This window comes from Suillus bovinus, assembly GCF_016758785.1.
Source record: "Suillus bovinus strain UH-Sbo-P2 chromosome Unknown EDB93scaffold_219, whole genome shotgun sequence".
Lineage (NCBI taxonomy): Eukaryota > Fungi > Basidiomycota > Agaricomycetes > Boletales > Suillaceae > Suillus > Suillus bovinus.
The window spans coordinates 3,227-26,639 of record NW_024542275.1 but is presented as its reverse complement, the minus strand read 5'-3'; the positions used below and the strand labels follow the sequence as shown (position 1 = coordinate 26,639).

Below are 23,413 nucleotides of genomic sequence, written 5' to 3'. Positions count from 1 at the left end.
AACACTGCAGACAAGCTGTTTTTCACTCACTTAGTGTATATGTTCAGCTGCTTGATTGGCGGCACTGATTTCCCTCTTGTGCTAATTCATCCTTATGATGTCAGTATCCCCAGTAGTCGTCAAAGGCGAGACAACGACCTTGGACTATGGCGTGTGCAGGCCAAACCTCGCTTATCCTCTGAAATCATTTCCGTCTGGTCAATCATTCGTGGAGTTGCTCTCGCAAGCGATCCTGAAATGCCTGGCGATTACTTCGTCATCCACACTGTGGACAATGACATATTTCTTCAAATCAAGGCCCTCCAAGCTCAACCATTGTGAGGCAGGCCATCCTCAGTATCATTGGTATGTCCTGGTCCCCTCATCCTTCATCTGCAACAAGCTTTTATTGATGTCGGCCCTCTACAGATGTTCAATAACCTGTATGATACTTCTCCCATATCTCCAACAATGCATCCACCAAATCTGTACTCCCTTCATTCATCCCAGCACTCAGCTCCCCTCTCCCATATCTCCAACGACACATCCACCAAATTCATACTCCCTTCATTCGTCCTGGCACTCAGCTCCCCTCTCATGCAGCTGTCATGCACAACATTCTCGACATGATGCCCGAGTCCTTCAAGCAAAACAAGTCGAAAACAATTCTCCAGCATCTCTCAGAGGTGTGGTGTTGTTGGAAAGCAAACTGCGATTGAGAACATTATCCTATGGTACATCAAGAGCAAGGCTGATTGGTGGTGCTCGGTTGCATACTATAATCGGGAGCGTATCTGTTGGGGTGCTATGGTTGATAATTGTTTAGAAACCGCTTGTCAACATCCACCGTTTTACAGACGTAAGTGACCTGAATCTACCCTTCACATTGTAATACTTGATCCGTCTGCGTGTTAATATGTAGACTTGCAACATGTATTATCACACATCGAGCTGTGCAATGCTGCCATGATTATGTACATCTTTGCCGCATTTAAATTGCCATTCAAACTCACTTACTTGTTGGGTAACAGCCTCATGGCCTCAACGACTTTCAATGAGCTAATAAGCACTGATATCAAACCATGTGTATGATGATATTGAGGTCACTCTGAGTTGTTTTCGCTTCGGTTAGTACTAATGAAGATGAAAAGAGCCACTGCCTTATGACACTCAATTCAGATTCAGACTTCGCAGCTGCATAAAATGGCATCGATTGTGAGATGACTTTGACCCAACGCCCACTCTCAGGACTTGATCTAGCTGATCAAACACTTTCTTCCCATTCTGCCGTCAATGTCTGACTCTGATTCAAATTCAACATCCTTCAGGCTTGATTCAGGCTCAGACTCGGCAGATGAAGGCACCCAATGTCATCCTGTGGCTCCACCGAGCAGTGGTGCTTCTATTGTGCACTACCAAGAGGTACGCCCTTCCTTTTGTTCATACCATATATTCCAACATACTCATTGATCTACTAGTATATTAAATATCTTCAGCTTCAACATGGGCAGCTCCAGCAGCGGAACATGTCTCTGAACGAGAGCAACAATGTTCTTGCTGCGCAACAACTAAAACATTCATGCAAGCGCCCTCAAGCATCATCATCTAATAGGGTACCATCAGTGTCGCAATAGGCATCTGCAACATCTGTGACACCATCTGCATCTGAATCCACTGCAATCTCTGGTACGACTCCTGACTCATCGAAGACCAGTGGTGTCGACAAGGTTATTTTGGGCTTGGCTAAGAAGTATGCGTTAATTATGGAGATGTTTCTCCCAGACAAAGTCATTTTCCAAACAGACTGTCCTGACCCTCCAGTTGACTTCTCAAGTCCGGCTCATTATGCAAAGAAGTCTACAGAAAAGGCCGCACTCATCACTGAACTTTACACATCCATCGACTACACGTTGCATGCTCGGATGCGAACAAATCATTTCTTCAACCAGGTGTGTAGCCTTTTCTTCCTCAAGCCATTGATATGAACATAACTAAAACTTCGATTAGTTTGGAAGTGGAATGCAACAAGCTCGCTGTTCATTTCTCAACAGCCTGTGTTCTGTCGCAGGTGGCATCTTCAACATGCCCAACAAGTTTTTTGTCTCCAAATACGACCGTAATTCCCTCCCACAGGTCATGGACTTGATTGGATGGGAAGCAGGCAAGGGCCAAGCATATGATATCTTCAAGGCACCAATACTTTACCCTGACCATGTTGTGAATGAGAAGAAGATCTTCCAAAACTGGATAGTCATCGTGAAGGTGAGGTTTACTTGTTGACAACAGACTGGATGCTCATTTTGTTTTGAAGGTTATCAAGGTTGCAATATGTGGGAAGATGTCATTGTATCCCAAAGCGCGCGGTGGACCACCTTCCTATGCCAAGATATGGCAACTCACAAGCTGCACTCCTGGCCTGATTGCTTTTGGTGTCACATCAGTAGGTTTTCAGTCCTCTAGATGTACACTGATTCAGAGCTGATACCCATCATGTTGTTCTGTAGATCATATTCATCCTATCACCAGACCAGGAATTTTCAGGCGATGGTGTTGGCACTATTTCCTCGATCTCATATCATTCAATCTTTAAGACTGTCAAGAAGATTTTCATCCTTAAGTGTGCGCATCAGCGCATCAAATCTGTCGTCAAGAAAATCAATGGATATGTATTTGATGGTACAGTAAAGACACAACCATCTGACGACACTTCATGCACTGTAGAGCACATCACCAAGTCACTCAATCACATCATGGCTGCGCTGGATGCCAGTTATTCAGATGATTCAGACTTGAACCAGAGTGACAAAGAATTGGAATATGTTAACTTGCCAGCAACCAAAGACACACATCATTCCACTGCAGCCACTACTGCCAGTGGTGCAGGGCTTGGTATTCCCGAATCTCAAGCAAAAGTGTCCAGGGGCAGGAAGAAAAAGTCATTGACGGTCAATGATTCCACAACTATTTGTCGCTCCTCACGTCACACTGCAACTACTTAGCCTTCATAGTTATTATCCGTGCTCAAATGTCATCATTTGCCTAGTGTCAGGACACACTTGTTTGATCGGTCTGTGCTTATATAATACAGTACTCTTTAAACTTGTTCTTCCATCACGGCTCCTTGTTCTCATAACATTCCATGAACCATTTCTCTAGGTCGCCACCTTGAAGGTCTGGTTGATGACATTCTGTGGACCATTCCTCCAGGTGATGCAGCTGATAACATTCTATGAACCATTTCGTTGCTGCTTCGAAGGTCTGGTCGATATCATTCCATGGACATACTACTCTTCACACTCGTTCTTCTATCTCGCTCCTTATTATTATGCTCATTTCATTGTCAGAAATGGCGATGGTAATCACCGCCAACTAATTTCAACCTGGGCTTTGTTTTAAACATTGTTCTAGTAATCACTGGCACCCTTTCTTCTGGGATGCTACCTCCAGGTGAGACCACATAGACTCTTCGGTTCATGGAAGGTTTCACTAATTCAGACAACATTCCATGAACTATTTCTCTAGGTTGCCGATCCCAACCTCTCTTTTCATCTCTGAACTACTACACAGATGAGATGGATCCAACATCCAGTAGCAAGAAGTCAAGATCCTATGCACAGCACCTGTGTGTTTTTCTCTTTTGTAGTTCTTTATCGCTGACTCCTTGTCACACAGGGAAATTATTGCACTAGACAGAAGAAAGCTGCTAGCTCATCTTGACCCACCAGTACTCACACTACGCAACAACCCAGAGCACCCTATCATCATGTAGAGCACCACTTCCCACTGCTGCTTCGACACCTTCCGCTGCTTCAATACCTTCTGCTGCCGTTGGTCTGCCACGTCAGCAACAGACAAAGGCAAGAAGGATGGGACCAGGGACATTATTTCTTTTTTCATTATGTGTACCACAATGTATATTAGTATTCGTATCAACTTGATCTGACAATTGATATGTTCATCATCACCTTTATCAGAATGATCATTATAGCATTAAGACTTGGTTGGTGACCTGGAAATGCACATTTAAACTTTGTTAAAATGTGCATTAATACTCAGTGGGTACCATTAAAATGTGCAATCAGACTTCATAAAAATGCTCATTAATACTCAGTGGATACCATTGAAATGCACATTCAGACTACGTTAAAATGTCTATTAATATGCCCATTATATCATCATTTTGATGAGCATTAAAATGCTGACTGTTGGATTGTGATGTATTATAATGGGCCCGTGTCGTTAGGCCATGGATTATAATGCCGTAAAAAAAGTTCCGACACAGGTGATGTACTAATTAGCCTATATGTCTTGCAAAGATTGTTTTATTTTGTGCTACTTTGCATGATTTATCGTTACTTGGTATAACTTGTCTAATTTTTCCAATTTTTCTGAAATTTAGCATACTTATTCTAGGTTTGCATCGGAGGGTTTTCCTGATGTAGTCTCGGTACAAGCGAAGAACACTGTATACTGTCTTCTCCGAGCATCGAGCAAGCAGAGATATTTCAAGAGCTGTCCTGTGCTGTTCAAACCGCCAGAATACAATATTCTGGCGCATTTCCTGGCTAGTGAACGGTCCTGGCATGATTGAGGTTTTGTTTCGTCAAGCGGCAGGCCCCAGCTAGAGCACCTCAACCTCACTACTATATAACCTAATAAGGATGTCGTAGGGGGGGGCTATGCCATGCTAATTAGCATCGGTTTTCCTATTTTTCACACCCCACCAGTACCACCGCGAATAAAGGCCTAATTCCCTTTCCCAGAACAGAACTCACGTGAGTAGACCATAGCGCCTCCTTCAGGAAACCCCGTGTTATGTCATATTTGCCGCTCGCTGTCTAATGGTTGTTGCTCGCTGTTGTCAACGACGAGCAAAGCTAAGTCCTTCATTTGTTCACCGTTTTTCTTACTTCTTTTTTTATTCTAGGTCTATTTAACAACGCGCATACATTCCAAACGATAGTCAGGGCTGATATGTGCTTGTCGTTGTCCTATGCGGTGAGTCCAACATGCACGTGACTTTGTTGATCTGACTCTGTGACTAAGACTTCCTCGGCAGATGCCATCAAACACGCCCCTTCAGTGCTCACTGTTGCTGCCATGGCTGGCAGCAGCGTGGCTTAGCTTTCTCCTTCTCCCTACGCCATACGATGCCTGCCTCTAAAACCACTCGCTCTGTGCGTTTAGTTGTCGGTTCCACAAGATCTACCGCGAAGCTCAAGTCCAGGGTTCTGTCACAGACCCAGCAGGTTGAGGATCGACGACACAGGCAGGAACGATACAATGCTAATATTGCAGGTATGTTTTACTGTCTATGCTATGTTTCGTATTGACGACACTGGCTATAGGACTAAGTACCGAATCCCAAACACTGCTCGCAGACATGCAACATGAAGCTGTAGACAGCACGACCGCAGGCATCGTTGGTACTATGGACGCTATGGACAGTGCAATATTCAGGTATGTCTTACATGTATCATCAAAGATCCATCAGATCATCACAAGCTCGTACTTACATAGCTTTGCATTCCGCAGGTCAAATACATCTCAGCCAGCACTCAAGCGCTGAGGGTGTTGCGCTTGCTCGTACCTACATAGCTTTGCATTGCGCAGGTCTACATCTCAGCCGGCACTCAAGCGCTGAGGGTGCTGCGCTCCTACTGTCTCGTGTTCTCGATGCAAGATCCATGTATTCCCGATGTATTATTACTACCATGAAATACAGTACCAGCATCCTTAACTTGAAACTGCAGGCTCCGTGGACTGATTAGCATGCTGTTTGGGCCCTCGTTTCTTCCCCTTATCAGAGCGCGTCTTGCGCTGTTTCTTAGCAACGAATACCTCATTCCCTCCCATACCTGTAATACCTGAAATTGCGCCACTCTCTGCTTGCTCGCGGCGTCGCTTCCCTCGAATGGGTGCAGACTCTTCTGTTGTAGGTACAGACTGTGACTCGGTGTGCACTGGCTGTGAGATTGACAAGAGAAATGGATCAATGTTTGCTAGAAAAGGTTGTTGTTAGCATTGTCTGATATCACGACTTAAGAATCCAACACGCACCATTGATACTACTCTCATCTGCCGCTGGTGTATTCCTGTCTTCATTTGTGGCATCTTCTGAACCGCGCCCCATAGCATTATTGAATCTGGTCTCGTCCCAATCTTCCCACTCAGCAGCTGTCAGTTTGCGAAATTTTGTCGCGCCTGTCCTAAATGCGTTGTATACAATCTTGACCTCCACCATCGAGCCTATGTCCCCGGGACTTGCAAATTTTTTCAGTGGCCAGTTGTCGAGAACCACACCATATGGCGCGGTAATATTCTCATCGAAGTTGACATAGTACATCCTGGAGATAGGTACCTGAGCTGCCTCACGAAGCTTTTGCAGGATAAGTGCCGAAGTGTTGCTCTTGAGTTGAAGGAAACTCTGTTTGTAGTTAGAAACGACACCTGTAGAAGCACGAATCACAACATGTGGCTAATAATAATAAAAAATTCATACCGGTGACACCAGATGTACAGTAGCCTTCAAGACGTGTTGCAAAGTTGGAGGGTGTCTCTTTGAGAGCAAGCTGGAAGAAGTCGCCGACTTGATCATCTGAAAGGTATACATAAGGACGATTATAATGGTCAAGGTCACCCCGAACAGTGATGAGGGCAGTATGACACCCGGTCCTTGCAGAGAGTAGCAAGCTGTATACAATATAAGGGCATGTCAAAAATCACCGCTTCTACGTACGGTTTGTGTTACAGAATCCAAAGTAGCGCGAATATCGTGAAAGGCATTGATGGGGACATTGTGACTTGCCAAAGCCTTGTTGTTGCGATGGTCTTCTAAGTCTTCCATGAGGCCTTCAGTTGCGTCAATCTTCTCTTGCTGTGACATAGCATTCCATTTCTCAGCAATATCATGCCCGACCTGGGTAGCCTTCACACGTGATTCATCAGGTGCTCGCGCTGTAAAAAATACATTAGAAAATTTGAGGGATGTACTTTTAAACATCACTGACCTGCATTCATTGCCTTGACCTCGGAACGGAGAAACGCGTTCCAACGGGTTGCTTTTCGGCTCTTTTGCTTGGTGTGCGTTCGCTGTAAAATTGCTTCGAAGTGATATTCAACTGTCCTGTGAGGAAACTGTTCGTGCAATTTGATGGCCTCCTGCATGACCATATCCTGACAGTCTGCAAGGGCATCCTTATATGCGCATTTCTGAGTGTTGCGTTTCTCAGCAAGTGCCTTCTTCTCGGCCTCTGTGCGGAGACGCGCTTTGCGTTTGATACGGTGGCGCCACAGTGTCCTTGAACTAGACTTTGTGACCTTGATATAACGCTGGTGTCGAGCAACATCAGGCATTGTTGACAATCATGACAGCACAAACGAACGTGGGAATGCAAGCAAAAAAAAACTTGTTAGTGTACATTGTAAATGACGTTAAAGGCACAGTAAAAGCATCGGTAACGTTGTCTAGATGGTGACGCCATCGGGTAGATAGACATCACGTCCTGAAATCAACTCGAAAAGATATTCGGCCTCCAACAGAGGCATTCCTCTAGCGCACGGATAGTGAGTAAAATCTTGAGACGAATTTGCTTCCCTAAAAGCATGGATGATGCTCCAGATGGCTGATGCTTGGTAGCCATGTGCAAAGAGGTACTTTTCAGCCGCAATACCAAGGACACCAGCGGGAGGTGAGTCTAAGTCGAAATTGTGGGATTCTCCAATGAAAACAGTCCCTGTTATTCCAGAAAGCGACCTAGTATAGTGGAGGGCAATGGGCGGTGACGGTGATGGACTACCAGCAGACTGGTAGGGGGAGGGGGATGTGACTTGAAGCTGCTCGAATCGAGCCGCAAGCTGCTGAAAACCTTGTGAAATGATCAGAGGGAGTAATATGAATGAAAAAAGAACATACCTGCAGGCTGAGGTACTCTGTGCTGCCTTTGAGAAGCGGATGATTGATGTATCGTCACAAGAGAATTGGTATTGCAACTGAAAGAAGTCGAATCTAGCTGAGAGTCGTCATCACAAATGTCGCCCTTGAATATCATGAAGCGGAGAGCTTCAATCAGTGTTTTGAATTTTTGGAACTTCCGGATTTCAAGGCCGTTGACCTGTGCCATAGCTGTTGGTCTGTAACATTGGAGCGCATGAGTGTGGTGCGGCAGTGCGCACAAGTATGATAGTTAGGACAGTACATACCTATCCAGAAATATTCCAACTTTCCGTCCATAGACAATGCTGTAAAACTCTTCGTGGTTGGGAAAAATGCCTGCGATGTCCTCCTTTAAAGTAGCCAAGGTTTCGAAGATAGTTCTAGGTGAATTCCGCTCGATGAACTTGATGGTACCAATCTGCAGTTTCATGATCCTATCCGCTTGATCCTGTGAGAAGCACTGTATGGCGAGTGGGAAGGGAAGCATGTCGCGACCGGCTGCAATGAATGGCCTTTCAAAGTTCAAACATGATTATGATGAGATTCAGAGAATGATTGTTTAAGAAACTGAAACTCACCATGTTTCCTTGATTCCAGGAGATGCGCCACCAATAACAACTACAATAAGCTTTGAAAAAGACATAGACATAGTTGACAGAGAGAGAGACTTGTAGTGTGGTAGTGCAGTTGGAGATCGGAATGCAGTGTGCACACAACATCACATTACTAAATCCGAAGTGACACTGAATTATTATTCATTTGGCAGATAAGTCGAAAACAACACAACTTGAGTCCATGAGCTCGAGGAAACACACTTGGTGGATGTATGTATGGTGCAAAAATGTACAAAGATTGCTACGGTAATTCTGATATGTAATTGAGTAGACCGCCGACTTCACCAGCAATAGTATCATCCTCCTCGAGTCCTCCGCAATCATCATTCTCATCAGCTTCAACACTCTGGTGCTCCGAAATCACCAATGACTGCAAGTCCGCAATGGTTTCAACATTGTCTGGAGAGTTCTTCATGACACCTGGTGTCGTCAAGCCAGCAAAGCCAGGAAGTGAATATAAGTCCTGTAAACGAGCAAGTATGTGAGCATTGATGCGCCGCCGGCGTCGACAGAATTCCTCGAGTGCCCCGCATACAGGATCACTGGTACTTTTGGCCTCCAAAATGACCCGGGTGAAGTGTGCTTCTTCATCAACAATAGCAGTGTGCAGTCGACGACTTTCCACATAACAACGCTGAATTTCTTCATGGGCACGCTCGATGCGAAGGCTCTGCTTCATGACCTCGCGCACTGCTGGTTCAGCCCAGCGTCTGCTGCGAATGTCTTGGCGTGTCTCGCGCAAGAGAGCAAACTCTTCGAGAAAATTATAATGTGAAACTTTGGACCAGTCCAGCGTAGGCGCTGGTGGCTCGAGGGCAAGGGCAGCTGTATCATAGGACTTCACAGCAGTCTGAATGGCCTTGCAACGAGTTTGCAAGGACTTAGCAATGTGGGTGCGCATCCGATAACCTTCAGAACAATGGCAATCAGCACAAAAAGTTGTTCATGATGATAGAAATGCTTACCGGTTTGAGAGATATTGAGTTTGTGAAGTTCAAACAGCCGAAGTACCACGAGCCGCTGAAGATTGTCAAGCGCACGATGATATTCACGCTGTGACATATATTTCAGGGTCTCTAGGTATTCAGGATCAGCTGGTTCCCATCGTCGGGTTATACCCATCTTCAGTTCGAGTTCGACAATGTCTTGTAGTATTGTGTCATAGCGTTGTGAGGCTTGTCGGCGTCGCGTCTCAAGTTTTCGAGTCTGGGAGAGGTTCACAGAATAGGGAGAGGGGGTGCTAGTGCTCGTCGGTATAATGAACTCGTAATTCATTGGTGTGGCATTTAGGAACATCGCGGAAGCAGTCTCTGACGTTGCTCTGAAGGTGTCATAAGGTTACGAAAAAAAATAACACGATGTGATATGTACCTCGCTTCCCTGAGTTTCTGAATAAGTTCAACATATGCAATGGCATGAACATCCCACTCGGCCTCCTGACCTGATGTTGCAAGGTACTGCGATTGTTCTGTAGACCATGTCTTGAGATCGTCGTCTGAAATGTCAAGTGAGATTTTAGCTTCCTGGATAGCAGATCCCTGTTCTTCGATAGTCTGACGTGCTTGAACATAGTTTTGATACAACATATTGCCAAGGTTGAGGTACTTGTCTTCATCCCACTGTTTGAAGAAGCAATCAATAGACACACGACGGTTGTATGCTGAGGCGTAACGAGTGACAGAAGCGAGTTGATTGGATGAGCTAAAAATACGCTCCATAGTGGCGAGATCTTCAATTCCCATGCCCTTGATGACGTTTGGGTGGTTCTTGTCTTGGCAGAGATAACTGTGGGTATACCCATGGAATGCATCAACACACATACAATATTCAGCTTCGTTGAACCTCTGCGCCAGCGAGCTAGAGGCGATAGTGATAGCAAGCTTGCAGCCGACATCGTATCCGACCAGAAGACGTGATCCAAGAGTCTCGAGGGCTTTGCCAATGATGGCAAGGGGGTACTTGAAACTAAATACATAGACCATCAGTATTTATGTAGAAAATAGGTAGATTCATCAACATACAGCTCCCCACTGCGAATCATATCACCAATCCAAAGTATCAGACCGTGACAACAAGCACTTGCAAAGATTCCTGTCTCTTCAAATATCCCCCACGACTTCTTCTTCGCATCGGCTGCAGCAGCTTTCCAATTATCTGTGCATGCTGATGCAGCTAGTGACGTGTTCAAAGGTCCAGGGCTCTCCCCAGTGTGCGTTTGAGAAGTGGGGTCGACGTTCTCATCATCTGACGGCAGCGTGTTTGATTGTAATGCAAATGTGTCAATATAGTCACGCTTGAGGTAGTAGTCACTCTTGAATAAACGTGTATCGCCGACTTGGCGACCTCCCAGTGGTGCCATGCGTGACAACGAATTGTTTCCATCAAACACTATCATTCGTCGGAAGATAAGTTCCGGCTCATCCTTCAGCTAAAAATTACGTTAAAATATTCATACCAGTGCCTTGCATTACATACCTCGTATGTGCATGGTGGACATGCATTGAGCACTTGCCAGTTTTCGGAATCACGCCCAAGGGTCTTCAACACCTGAGCATCGATGTTGCGGTGAATTGCAAGGTAAACATCGAAGGCATCAGCAAGCGCCGTACGATACCTCCGGCGATAAGGCCACTAAGTTCAGTGTCAAGTACAATGCTAATGAAAAGTCAAAAGTACATACGTGATAGAGGTCGCAAAGCACCTTGGTGAATGCCTCGACACTGAGTGAAGGTTTGCGCAGGCGCAGGCGCCTGTAAAGCTCAAGTGTTGACAAGGAGATGGCAATGGTTGGAGAATGAGGTGTAGCACCCAAATAACCATTTAAGATTAGGGCTTCTGCAGGGGTTTCAATGGTGGGTGAACTGTGAATATAAGCGCTAGTAGCAAGAGTATATATATTGATAACGTCAATCGAGAAATCATAAGGGCTAGGTTCACTTGGAGGGGGAGGTGATGAATACTTCCATGTGAGGTACCCTGAAGTGAGCGCATTGACCAGTGGCGACCAATTTGCGTGAAGGCGGACGAGACGTTGCCGCCATCCACGGCTATCTTTGTATATGCGCCACCTGCATAAGATTTAAGTATCACAAAATTAAATAAAATAGTACTTACTGGCTACCGACAATGTCTCGCACAGCGAGCATAAAGGTCTCGTTATCTCGGAGGTCGTCTGGAACCGTTTCCCACTGAAAGTCGTGGTCCATAGCATCCATAGCATCAACGATGCCTGCGGTCGTGCTGTCTACAGCTTCATGTTGCATGTCTGCGAGCAGTGTTTGGGATTCGGTACTTAGTCCTATAGCCAGTGTCGTCAATACGAAACATAGCATAGACAGTAAAACATACCTGCAATATTAGCATTGTATCGTTCCTGCCTGTGTCGTCGATCCTCAACCTGCTGGGTCTGTGACAGAACCCTGGACTTGAGCTTCGCGGTAGATCTTGTGGAACCGACAACTAAACGCACAGAGCGAGTGGTTTTAGAGGCAGGCATCGTATGGCGTAGGGAGAAGGAGAAAGCTAAGCCACGCTGCTGCCAGCCATGGCAGCAACAGTGAGCACTGAAGGGGCGTGTTTGATGGCATCTGCCGAGGAAGTCTTAGTCACAGAGTCAGATCAACAAAGTCACGTGCATGTTGGACTCACCGCATAGGACAACGACAAGCACATATCAGCCCTGACTATCGTTTGGAATGTATGCGCGTTGTTAAATAGACCTAGAATAAAAAAAGAAGTAAGAAAAACGGTGAACAAATGAAGGACTTAGCTTTGCTCGTCGTTGACAACAGCGAGCAACAACCATTAGACAGCGAGCGGCAAATATGACATAACACGGGGTTTCCTGAAGGAGGCGCTATGGTCTACTCACGTGAGTTCTGTTCTGGGAAAGGGAATTAGGCCTTTATTCGCAGTGGTACTGGTGGGGTGTGAGAAATAGGAAAACCGATGCTAATTAGCATGGCATAGCCCCCCCCTACGACATCCTTATTAGGTTATATAGTAGTGAGGTTGAGGTGAGCTAGAGTGACATGTCATGACTCATGACCTAGTTAGGTATATAAATGCCGGTAAAGGCGGCGAGGCCGAATTTTGAAAAACTCGCACTGCAATGTCATATGCAACACACTGTAATATGGCAGAATCTGCCATTCTACCAATTGCCACAAGGCCAATTCCTTTCTTCCCCCTACACTATGCATGTATGGCTACCATCCCACTGATGTAACGAGGCCCAAAGGGTGAGTTATAAAGTGAAAGTGATGCAAAGCAAACTGCTCCTACTTACAGCTTTAACGCAGGTCATCTCCTGGAGGCCGCTTGTCAAGCAGCAGTCAGCAGATGTGACGCAAGACTCTCCCTCTGGCTGACACGTGGCGACAAACGTTATAAATGTTGTCAGTACAACAATAACGGTCGGGAAGGTGAAACGCATTGTTTATGCGAAGTGGTATGAACTACTGATGTGCTTCAAAAATCTTTTTGGGGTGAGGTTGACGGTAGGAATATGGCCTGCTCTTATACTCGCAAAGAATGATATTTTCATATTTTAGGCAGAACCTATCCATTCCGGTCACCTCGCGAGAAACTGGAGTAATGGTTCTCGCCTAGTACTGCCCAGCAAAACTGTCACGGCGTCGTATGTTCAAACCTTTATTTGAAAGTAGGGCCCACGATAACGTAGTCCCACAGCTACTCTCATGTCAATGAACAGACTTTGCTTCAATCCATTTACTTCTGGAGCTGGAAAACATAACTATGTGTCTACTTCGCTTGTTTGCTTGTAGCGCAGACCTGCTGTCGAAGTACATGTGCGAGGTCACGGCCTGCGCTATTTAGCGCTTCTAGCTTAAGTGTTTACCCTCAAGCTGGTCTAGCGATACGATGGCAGCCCTAAGGTACCGTACAGATCTTGATGCTTGTGTTCCTGATGTGGGCAAGCGGCATTCCGATCCAACCAGTGTGTTGATTCCATAGGATTGTCAAAAAGCCTCAATTGACCAAAATACCAGAATTCTCGAAAGTCTGGCGAGTCCACCCACTGACTCTCACTGGGTAGACATCGTTGTTGTACCACGTTGTATGAAGGTCGAGCAAAGGCGGCCCAAATTGAGACAAACCAGGCTCCACAAAGCCTCCAAGTGTTTTAAAGCTCCTGTAAGATGTTAGAGGTTTATCCAAGTGCAGGTAAGTCTTTTCGATGACAAAATATCCTTGTTTACATGCGCTGCTCTCGTCTGCAAGGCATTTATCCCCTTCAAAAACTGCCAGCTCCTGAGCATGACGAGGTCAAGGACACCACGTGTGCATTGTTAACAGGCTTTTCATCAGGCAACATTGGAGAGGTGTCGTCCTGTCCTCGTTAAGAAGTCTATCATCAGCAACTTGATCAATTTTCTCATTAGACACCACCCTTGATAGACGCATGATTCAGTCCAAGCAACTTGTCTGATTTGTCGATTCTGATCGTGACTGTGGTCGATGAACATGCTTCGCAGGCTCGATGTATTTGTGAGATCTCTACACGGGAGTGCCAGCTACAGATTAGTGAGACGCAATGAGATCAGGGCCTAAATGCACGAATAATGCACACCAATTGCCTCCCGGGCATTGAAGAGGAAGAGTAGCACAGAATAAGTGGGTTTCAGTGAGCTCGATTTGTGGCAGAAAGACTCGATGTCCTGCTGTCATCGCATTTGACCTGTATGATATCATTTTCAACATCAATTCCGGATTCTTTGGAACATGTAAAGGTTATTATGCCATGGCAGTGAAAGCTCAAGGCCGCAGCACTGTACACTGCCACATGTTGGTATATATACTTTTTTTTTCAGTTTACGAGGCTCCAGGCCCTAGTAAGAACACGCGTGGTCCACCTCATCGATACAGGACGGAGTCAGGCACGGTCACAATCGACACAACCAGCACGATCACAATCAGCCAAACAAGACCCGGGCCGAACACGCACAATGGTAATCAGCACGCACACCAAGCTACTCCTCCATAATCAACCTCAGCGCCTCTTCGCTCCTAGGACGTATATCGCACACGAACGGGCTTGGGATTCTGTAGGAAGACGAAAACGATTAGCGCTTGTTTGGTGGATGTTGGAACGAGGTGTGAAGGAGGTGGAAGGAAGGAGGGAGAAAAAGGAATTGAAAGGTAAGAAGGGTAGTATAGCGAAAACGTATGGTCCATAATATATATACGAAAGCACAAAAACCGCATCCTCAAATCGTGGCAACTCAAAGCACAGGCGTGCACACGCAATGAACCAAATTCTCCTACTCGCAAGGCAATAAGAAACCTACCCCGCGCCCAAAATGAAGACGAGAACGAAAAACGAACAACCCACCTGAAAACAGCATTTTCAAACTTGACAACAGGCTCGATCTCCACTCCCCTCTCATCCCTCGCTTTGCGTATATCGAGCGTGGCGAGCATGCTGGTTATTAAGAGCCATATCGAAGACTCGACGAGATGGGTTCCTGGGCAGCGGCTGTTATGTGATTTCGATCAGTTTTGGTTTGGAGGTGGATGGGACGATAGGAAGTGAGGAAACGGAGGGAACGAGATGATGACGAGATGCCAAGATGATAACATGCCAAGAAACCCCAAACACGGAACACCACGTCACACCTCAAAAATTTACTCACCGCCTTCCAAATCCAAAAACAAACGCTCTCGGATCTCTTTCCTTCCCAGCCTCCTCCTCTCCGCCCCCAACCACATTCACATCTACATCCATTTCCTTCCCCATCTCACCCATGACCCCATCCGCCAACCACCTCTCAGGCTCAAACACCTCCGGATCTTGATACAACGCAGGATCACGCATGATGGCCCATATATTCCCGAATACGAGAGATCCTTGTGGGATGTGCATGCCTTCGTAGGTGTCGGTTTGTGTTAGTCTGTGTGGGAGGCCTGGCGTGCGTGCGTGACGTTATGGGTAGGTGATGTGATGCGACGGATGGATAGGACGAAGGCGATAGGGGAGTAGAGAGGCGAAAGAAAATGCTAATCAGCCATAAATACACCCAACATGATACGGAGTACTCACTAAGCGGGACAGGCACACCCCATCTAAGCGTCTCCGTGAAGACCGCATCGCAGTACGGAAGTTTTGCGCGATCTTCGAATGTTGGTAACCTTTTTGCTACTGATTGGCTCGATCTCGCACCATCTCCCCTCGATCCAAGGACTTCATCGAGCTCTGCTTGGGCGCGTCGGAGTACATGGGGGTGCTGAACCATAGCGAGGATGAAATGGGAGAGAGTTGTGATAGTTGTATCGATGCTGGCTTTTTGGCGTGGTATTCCGGGTGAGTGGGTTTTCCATGTGAGTGGTGTCGTGTTCAGTGGTGAGATTATAGAGTGGTGAAGGTCAGTATGACGTGAACGTGAATGTGCAACATGGGGGACGGGACGGACGTACCCGAATACATGGAATTAGCTGTCCATCGGATCTCATGATCGTGGTCGTATGTAATGGTGTCTTTGGCTGCGTTTGTATTGTCGGATGAAAAGGAAGAGTCGCAGTCGCTTGGGCATGTCTCGTCATCGGTGGGGATGGTGGACTCGAAGAATGCATCCAAGGAAGAAGAGAGTTTGGGAGGTTCGAGGAGGGTGGATACGAAAGAGGGATTGGCGGTTCCTTTTCTCTGTATGGATGTTAGTTTGTGAAAGGGAAAGAAGGAAGGGCATACGATTTCGTTTTTCACGAATTCGTATGGACGGTCTACGAATTCTTCCATTTTTGCTTTCCATATTTGGGCGTTACGCTTGAAGGATGCGCCGGGGAACCACATAGGGAGGTGTTTGACTAGGATGGGAAAGGTGAGTTTAAAAAAGAAAAGAGAAAGGGAGACTGACGGGCTGGAAAGATATCAACGGGCCATATCCCACCTCCGCTTGCGATGTGGTTCGCGAGGATGTCCACGCATTCTTCTGCGAGGCTTAGGAAGGGGTCGTCGTTTGATTTTACTTGGTGGCCGTATACGACGAGGAGGGTGAGTCCGCCTGCGTATCTGGTGTATATGAGACTATGTCGTTGACAGAAAAGGAGACGAACCTTCTGATGTGCTCTTGAAACTGAAGGGGACTACTAACCAACCTAGACAAAAAAGGTCTGCTCTCCATCTCCATCAAGCCGTGATACCTGGGAATTACAGCAGGCCCAAAAGCTTTTTGCATAAGCTTCCTCTGTCTCCTCGCACGGTCGCCATAAGGAGTGAAGGCTGCCATGTTCTTGCAGCCACAGAGCTCACCAGCCATGATGAGGTGCGGTTTATCGCTATAGATTGACCCGCGTTTATCTAAAAGGTCGAATACTGCTTTTGGGGTGTTGAGGAATACGAGGGATTGGTTGAATATGCGGATGTGTGTTACGGGTCCGTATGTGCGTGCCCATTTGAATGCGGTGAGCCAAAGTTCTTTTAAAGTGATGTCGAGGATATTTCCTATAATTGGGAGAGGACTTGGACCTGGGGGGAAGTGGGGACGAGTGAGGCGGGAATATGCGAAGAATACGATGGCTAAGAGGAATAGAGTGCTTGTCAACGCCATTGACTGATTTTTGTTCGATCCAAGGCAACTTATATCATGGATTATCACGTGCAGAGGCTTCGAACTTGGTTTTGAGGTGCGTCGTTTTGGAAGAGCGTTCTACTTCCTGAGTACTGAGCCACGGATAGACAATGTCGGCCTCGTTTCTGAAGCGATCCGATTTCTATGAGGATCCTCTTCCATGGATAGCTATCGACTGGTACAGCTGCATTCATAGCTTGTCGTCTAATCCCGTATGCAAGCGATCGGTTACCTCCTGATCCTCCTTGATGTTTGTCCGCGTTTGGTTCGTTCATTGCTCTTCACTATATAAACCCGCATTGACGTATCTAGGCTTTCCCTTTCAATCCATCCGTTGGTACAGGCGTCCTTCCATGTGGGACTGATTGACTCTCGGATCACAGCCTTATCTGTGAGTTTTCAGTGATGTATACCTTGCCTGTCCTAGCGAACTCGATTTATAACAGCCTACTCTCTAGTCTTGACGTTCATTCGTTCATCCGCTGTCATACGATATCTATCCGAATTCGTGCGGTATTTACTGGTGCAAAGAACTTGAACGAAGCGACCTGCCACGTCTCTTCTGAGAATAGTTTCCGCGCGAAGTTGATCGATTTCATTACTTCGTGCATAAACTATATTTCAAAACTGCTGTCTCTTCCTTACTTGACCTGACCAGCGATAATATTTCTTATTCAGTGTTTCGCAGGAACACTGCCACGTATATATCCATGCCCTGCATCGGCCTCAACATCAATGTTGTCCGTTAGAGCGGTACCCCATATGGTGGCATAATACCCAGTTCATGGATGGCTGATGACACCGACGACGATATTCGGGACCGGTTACCATTTTGATGATTTGTCTACTCATCCTAAACGCCAGATTCGTCTCGCACTCTTTACTTCCCTTCAAGAACCGAGTAGCGTGCTGCGTCCGGACGATTGCAACAGTCGTTGGGACATTCTCACTCTTCGTTCTTGACATGGTACATCAGCTTGTGTCATCTCTCGTTCAAAATGAACTAGCTTTCTGGTCTTGATATGCAGTACGACTATCGTGCGGTGTCTTGCATTCGTGACATTTTGGTTCCCTCTACAACTCATGGCAATCAGTTGGCGTTGCTCGATGCCTTGTACCCATTACAGTTTCGTGAGTTCGTCCACTGTTTGTCGATCACTTAATTGATCATGCAGATCCCTCGCTTGAAAATGCCCATCCACACACCATTTGGACCACACACTTTGTGCACAATCTGACATCCGCATGGCCACTATTGCATGGAGAATAAATATGATGGAAGCGAAGCATCGTATGTCTCTTCTCTGTCGTCTTTCCAGCGATAATTCTTTGTATTTAGTATTTCAAGCCGTCATCTATCCGGTCACGCATATGTTTATTACCCTGTACTCATCGACGGAGTGCATGTCATAAAGACTTGTTGGGTGGCTTGGTGCGTCCAGTAGTAGTACTGTGATGTGATTGGTGATGAGGGACAGGGAACAACTTGAATGATAAGGGATAAACTCACATGTGTACTATTCAATGTTTCAAAACTCATCAAGGTCAAATTCATGCCGAATCTCACCTTGGTGTGTTTTGGAGCACTGACTGAGTTGGCTCGAGCGTGGGCATATTCCTCGATAATAATTCAAAATTTGAAAGTGAGTGTTGTGGCTTTCAAAATATTTATTGTTTACAGGGAGATCTAGCTAGCACGCGGTGGCGCATGCCAACTTCCCATCAGGGCAGCTTTTTTTGACAGACTTGTCAACACGTTCATCTTCGGTGGAGAATATGCCTTTTTCATATCTTCCCTACGCATGCGTGTCCGAGTCCCCCTTCGAGCCGTCATTCAACTATACTGCCGAGGTGAGTAGATTGGGATGGCATTCACATGCAATCATTTTCCATCTCTCAATGGCGCAGTGCATCCAGACGTTGTCGCGGCCACATTTTGATGGAACTGTTCACTGTTCATTCGTATCCACAGCGAAAAGTAAGAGGGTCATCGTAGAATTGAGGGCATATCGACTGTTCATTCCGCTCTCTTTTTTATCGGTGCAGCTGCATGTATCAATTCATGCATGATAGGCCAGGTTCATGCAGGGCTTCGAACACACGTACTATCCAACATAGGGGATATTAGACAACGATTGCAAAAAAAATGCTTCCATAAGCGCTGTGCCCTGCTTTCCATATGGCTAGACAGTGATCAAACTATCTGAGTACGTCTCGTGTCTCATTGCCAGACTTACCGCATTGGACATGTACCACGCATGACATCGCATATTTAGATTCCCTGCGCCGTCAGCAGCCTTGAGGCATGCACCTGTGCATGAGCGCTAGCGTCGCATGATTTAATACATGTGGCAAGCCTTTAAAACAGATCAGAATGAACGGACACTATTATCCCGAATACACTTAGTGATGTCAGCGACTCTGCATGCATTCTGCAACACCAGGACCTATGGTAGCTTTGCCAGAGTATCGACTTTAAGCAAGGTTATGTGGAGGGTTGAACGTAACCGGCGATGAGCTGGACAATGAACCACGTAAGCTGAAGCATGGTGATAACGGTTGATAGTCCAGCACCTGGACCTTTAATTCGTTCTTCTACCTTTTGCCTCGCATAACAGGCATGTCCACGAATATGTTATGAACAAACTGTCGAAGTACATGGATAGTATGAGTGGCCCGTGGCTTGCCATTGAAATAGAGCATGAATCCACCCATTCGTTCGAAGAACCCACGGGTCATTGTCCTATGAACGTGTCAGTTGCATGTTAGTCGCCGCGCACGGGGTTTGGTTGAATACCCATATTTGTGTTATCGGTCCGTACATGCGTGCAGTGAGTCAAAGTTCTTTTCGAGTGAAATCGAGGATGTGACTTATGATGGAGAGGGGTTTTGGTTTGGAATTAGGCCTGGGGGAGGGCCAAGAGGAGTACAGAGCACCTGTCAAGGTTAACGCTATTGACCGACGTTCGACCTAAGGCGTGCGTTATTGCGTGGAACTTGGTTTATGCGTCGTTTTGGAAGCGCGTTTGACAGAGCACTACACGCAGGCAACATCGTCCTCGTTATCGAAGTAATCCACCGTATGACTATTCTGTTTTTGGTTTTTCCAGTGCTGATTTGAAGCTAAATTATCGCCCTGCGCTGGTCGGAGCATATCCCATAATGACTCGAGTGAATTATTGCGTTAGATTGGTAGAATCGATGCAGTGACGTCTATTCTTCCCTTAAGTGGGATCCCGTCCTTGAACAAAATTTGTCCAATTCCCTCAGTCTCCGAACGTTTACCGGTGTAGAGAATGAAGCGAACCACTCAGTACAAAATAATGTTGCCTCAAGAATATCAAAAGTGAATTCCGAAGACTCACAATATGTAAATGAAAGTGCCCTCTCGAAAGACAAAAACGATAGGAGAAGTCCCCACATCCTCAAATTGCCTCTGCCTCGTAGTGGAGTTCGATGCGATGCACCAAGACCATAACCCAAATTCAACAAATAACACGCCTCGAAACCACTGTACGTATATGTAAGGCTGCTAGTGGGTCCAGCAGGGGACTGTGAATGATGGGTCGAGACTGCGTCTGGTAGGAGAAACGCAGAAGAGTGATACTAGGGAAAGGTACAACGAAACTTCTCATCAAAAGTCTTCTTTGGAGCGGAAGTCAGATAATCCGATTTCACTACTGTCTAGAGAGTACATGGGCTGTATATGTGTGCGAAACAGTCAAGGGTCCTCGGTTATAGCTTTAACCGAACGATTAGGTGAAACGGAGGCAGAGAGTAAGTGGCGTTGAACCTGATAGGGTGAACTAGTGCAAGCAAAAGAGGGAGTACGAGAGACTGAACGAGTGGCGGTATGAAAGAGTTCGGTTTAGATAGAATGACGAGAAGTTCGTAGTGGTTTTTGACATATTTCGGAAACGACGAGCTGAAAACGGATTGATAGTAATGAGAGAGAGAATTGAGGGTAAAGGGTACATTGTTAAAGGGACTGAGGCCGTGCTGGTTGTCGACGATAGTGAGATAATGAGAAAGGGATGTGTCCGCGTGACTCGGGTGCGAAGCGTGCGCGTGATGCTTCTTCGCATCAATGAGTCACGTAGATGGTCGGCACTAGGTCCGTGCGTAGAGTCTATGCGATCCTTACATACATGATGTCCAGCATAGGACTCCGTCTGAACAACGTGTGGTATGTAAGTGGAAGTTCTGGAATGGCGACCTTGGGTGCGAACTTGACCTACTTGCACTTCCGATTTCAGTACCCGCCATCGACGAAGACCCAAGCAAGTTATCATACCCTGCTACAACGATGTAATGAAACTATACACCTACATGTGGAATAACCTTGGGCCAAGTTACTATATCGTATACACCATGAGGTAGCGATCGTAAGCTTAGCATAATAAGTGTAATTATTGTAATACGTGCAAGAACGTATATCATGCCGAGAATTCCAATAATCTTCATAAAATGAGCGGAAAGAAAATATAAGAATTTGCCCGATAATCCTTTGTACTCCGATGGCTGCACGTCCAAATACCAGAGGGTCCACATCGTTAACGATAAACATGCCTTCCCAACGAAAGCCACACGCCACAATACCAGCTCGGCGTGGCTCGGAAACGAAAAATTCCAGCCCAGGGCATGTATCGCTGCAAACAGCACCCCGCTGACACCTCCAACGAGGAATGTAGTCATACTCTGAGCCGAGGTACTAGACCGCCGAATTTTGTGATTAGATAGTAGACACAGGAGCATTGGAATATGTCCTTTGCTAGAATACAAGCCAATTAGAACAAGTTCTGCAAGGAATAGAGATTATAACGTACTCGTTGGCTAAGCAGTCGTGTGGTGGAGGAACATTCGAGTTCCAATGAACAATATGGGGACGTCGTACGTCCTTCGGCTTCCGCAGCCATAGTAAACCATAAGTATCTATGGTCAGACAAACTACAGCCAGAGTGTCGATTTCAAGTAATGTGCTGGGGAGGTGTTGTGTGTAACGGGCGATGATCTGGATGAGGAACCACGCCAGCTGAAGAATGGTGACACATCTGGATAGTATATCACCCTTGCTTCGGTCTTCTATGTCTGCCCTCGTGATGATAGGCATCTGCACAGATCCCGCGCGAACAAACCGGAGGAGTTCATCGGGTGTGAGAGTGGCCCATGGTTTATTATTGACGTAGAGCACGAATCCACCCATCCCGGCGAAGAACCCGTGCGTCTCTGTCCACCCTGTCAAGCCATCAGTTTTACGTTGATTTCGGTCTGACTGAGGAGTCTGAGTAACAGACCTGCATTTGACCCCTCGCTTGAATTTGAGATGTTATCAGGTAACACGACTGCCGAGCTGCTCTGCTGCACGGCTTCACGGTCGCTGTGGAGCTGAGCGCGTTGCGCACCCAAGACATCATTGAAGTCCTTGGCAACCTGACGAGCACACATGAGTTGCCATGCGGCCCAAGCGGCCATGAGTTCGGGGGCGAAATACGCAATGAACATAAGGAGTAGACGACGAATGACAATAACAAGTGCCCCATCACCCATACGCGGAATGTCCGGAGGGACGGCAGTCCATGTGCACGCAAACAAAGTTAAGCCACAGCTCGACATAATCATCCACAAGGTTCTAGCATCGCGGGGTTGCCAGTTGTTGTAAACGAATGGATGGATACATGTATCGTTGAGACCTGAGAGTAGAACTACTGAAGCACGAACAAACGGAACGCCGAAGAGGACAGCGCAAAGTGAGAGGATCATCATAAACTTGGAGTCGAGGCCATAGCATGATCGTCTGATCAAATATTCTTCTCCCTTTTGATGGGCGCAGCCGCGCGTGTATCAATCTATCCATAATGGATCGTGTTCGCGCGCTTACCCTCAAACTTCAAGCTCAAGGGCCAGTGATGGCATAGGCGCCTCGAGGTCATCATCTGAGCCACCAGCTCGGCGCAGAGAATGTGGATATGCGGTGTTGTGGAGCATGTCCAATGCAGTAAGCCTGGCGATGAGACGGGAGTTTACAATCTTGCCTCGCATGATAGGCATGTCCACGAATACTAAGTCGCTCGAACAAAGTGCCGAATTTAATGTTCATGATCCGGGCTCAAGCGCTCAGGATTGAGAGACAAAGTTTCGGCTGCACTGGCGCGCAGTGCTAGTCCAGGCTCCTCGGGGTCTTTATACGCTAGAACTCGCCGCTTGTGGTATTTTGTACATTACGATACCTGGCACGATATATCGGCTTCATTCTGGACCCTGCAAACTGTATTGGAGAGAGGTAACAGACTAACCTG

General features: G+C 46.6%; 9 protein-coding genes across 9 annotated transcripts; 3 read left to right on the top strand and 6 right to left on the bottom strand.

Annotated features, from left to right (window-relative positions):
- Positions 1–3: 3 nt before the first annotated feature.
- Positions 4–321, top strand: EDB93DRAFT_1097396 (uncharacterized protein; the record flags this gene model as incomplete). The annotated part of the gene is made up of 1 exon (XM_041446866.1): positions 4–321. A coding segment is annotated over one exon (318 nt), but the record flags the coding sequence as incomplete, so codon positions are not given.
- A 951-nt stretch (positions 322–1,272) lies between these two features.
- Positions 1,273–2,978, top strand: EDB93DRAFT_1257817 (uncharacterized protein; the record flags this gene model as incomplete). The annotated part of the gene is made up of 6 exons (XM_041454111.1): positions 1,273–1,401; positions 1,458–1,529; positions 1,614–1,928; positions 1,987–2,241; positions 2,291–2,419; positions 2,484–2,978. 6 exons carry the CDS (start codon positions 1,273–1,275, stop codon positions 2,976–2,978), a joined length of 1,395 nt encoding a protein of 464 aa, XP_041300688.1.
- Positions 2,979–5,715: 2,737 nt separating this feature from the next.
- EDB93DRAFT_1257815 (uncharacterized protein) lies at positions 5,716–7,335 on the bottom strand (the record flags this gene model as incomplete). Its single annotated transcript, XM_041454110.1, has 6 exons — positions 5,716–5,981; positions 6,040–6,429; positions 6,482–6,577; positions 6,627–6,672; positions 6,719–6,936; positions 6,990–7,335. 6 exons carry the CDS (start codon positions 7,333–7,335, stop codon positions 5,716–5,718), a joined length of 1,362 nt encoding a protein of 453 aa, XP_041300687.1.
- Positions 7,336–7,446: 111 nt separating this feature from the next.
- Positions 7,447–8,564, bottom strand: EDB93DRAFT_1257814 (uncharacterized protein; the record flags this gene model as incomplete). Its single annotated transcript, XM_041454109.1, has 4 exons — positions 7,447–7,847; positions 7,895–8,112; positions 8,182–8,427; positions 8,494–8,564. 4 exons carry the CDS (start codon positions 8,562–8,564, stop codon positions 7,447–7,449), a joined length of 936 nt encoding a protein of 311 aa, XP_041300686.1.
- Positions 8,565–8,770: 206 nt separating this feature from the next.
- Positions 8,771–12,025, bottom strand: EDB93DRAFT_1257813 (uncharacterized protein; the record flags this gene model as incomplete). The annotated part of the gene is made up of 8 exons (XM_041454108.1): positions 8,771–9,438; positions 9,495–9,850; positions 9,901–10,494; positions 10,551–10,957; positions 11,005–11,160; positions 11,210–11,597; positions 11,644–11,827; positions 11,878–12,025. 8 exons carry the CDS (start codon positions 12,023–12,025, stop codon positions 8,771–8,773), a joined length of 2,901 nt encoding a protein of 966 aa, XP_041300685.1.
- Positions 12,026–14,522: 2,497 nt separating this feature from the next.
- EDB93DRAFT_1097394 (cytochrome P450) lies at positions 14,523–17,096 on the bottom strand (the record flags this gene model as incomplete). Its single annotated transcript, XM_041446865.1, has 9 exons — positions 14,523–14,595; positions 14,885–15,028; positions 15,186–15,241; positions 15,302–15,456; positions 15,593–15,832; positions 15,967–16,192; positions 16,238–16,353; positions 16,404–16,558; positions 16,603–17,096. 9 exons carry the CDS (start codon positions 17,094–17,096, stop codon positions 14,523–14,525), a joined length of 1,659 nt encoding a protein of 552 aa, XP_041300684.1.
- A 164-nt stretch (positions 17,097–17,260) lies between these two features.
- Positions 17,261–17,862, top strand: EDB93DRAFT_325476 (uncharacterized protein). The gene is made up of 3 exons (XM_041456093.1): positions 17,261–17,382; positions 17,430–17,519; positions 17,576–17,862. Exons 1-3 carry the CDS (start codon positions 17,366–17,368, stop codon positions 17,769–17,771), a joined length of 303 nt encoding a protein of 100 aa, XP_041300683.1. The 5' UTR covers positions 17,261–17,365; the 3' UTR covers positions 17,772–17,862.
- A 3,489-nt stretch (positions 17,863–21,351) lies between these two features.
- On the bottom strand, positions 21,352–22,533 carry EDB93DRAFT_325364 (uncharacterized protein). Its single transcript, XM_041456091.1, has 2 exons — positions 21,944–22,533; positions 21,352–21,888 (listed from the first exon to the last, which is right to left on the bottom strand). The coding sequence occupies exons 1-2, from the start codon at positions 22,318–22,320 to the stop codon at positions 21,435–21,437; spliced, it is 831 nt and encodes a 276-aa protein (XP_041300682.1). The 5' UTR covers positions 22,321–22,533; the 3' UTR covers positions 21,352–21,434.
- Positions 22,242–22,963, bottom strand: EDB93DRAFT_325369 (uncharacterized protein). Its single transcript, XM_041456092.1, has one exon. The coding sequence runs from the start codon at positions 22,878–22,880 to the stop codon at positions 22,356–22,358; it is 525 nt and encodes a 174-aa protein (XP_041300681.1). The 5' UTR covers positions 22,881–22,963; the 3' UTR covers positions 22,242–22,355.
- Between the last annotated feature and the right edge of the window lie 450 nt (positions 22,964–23,413).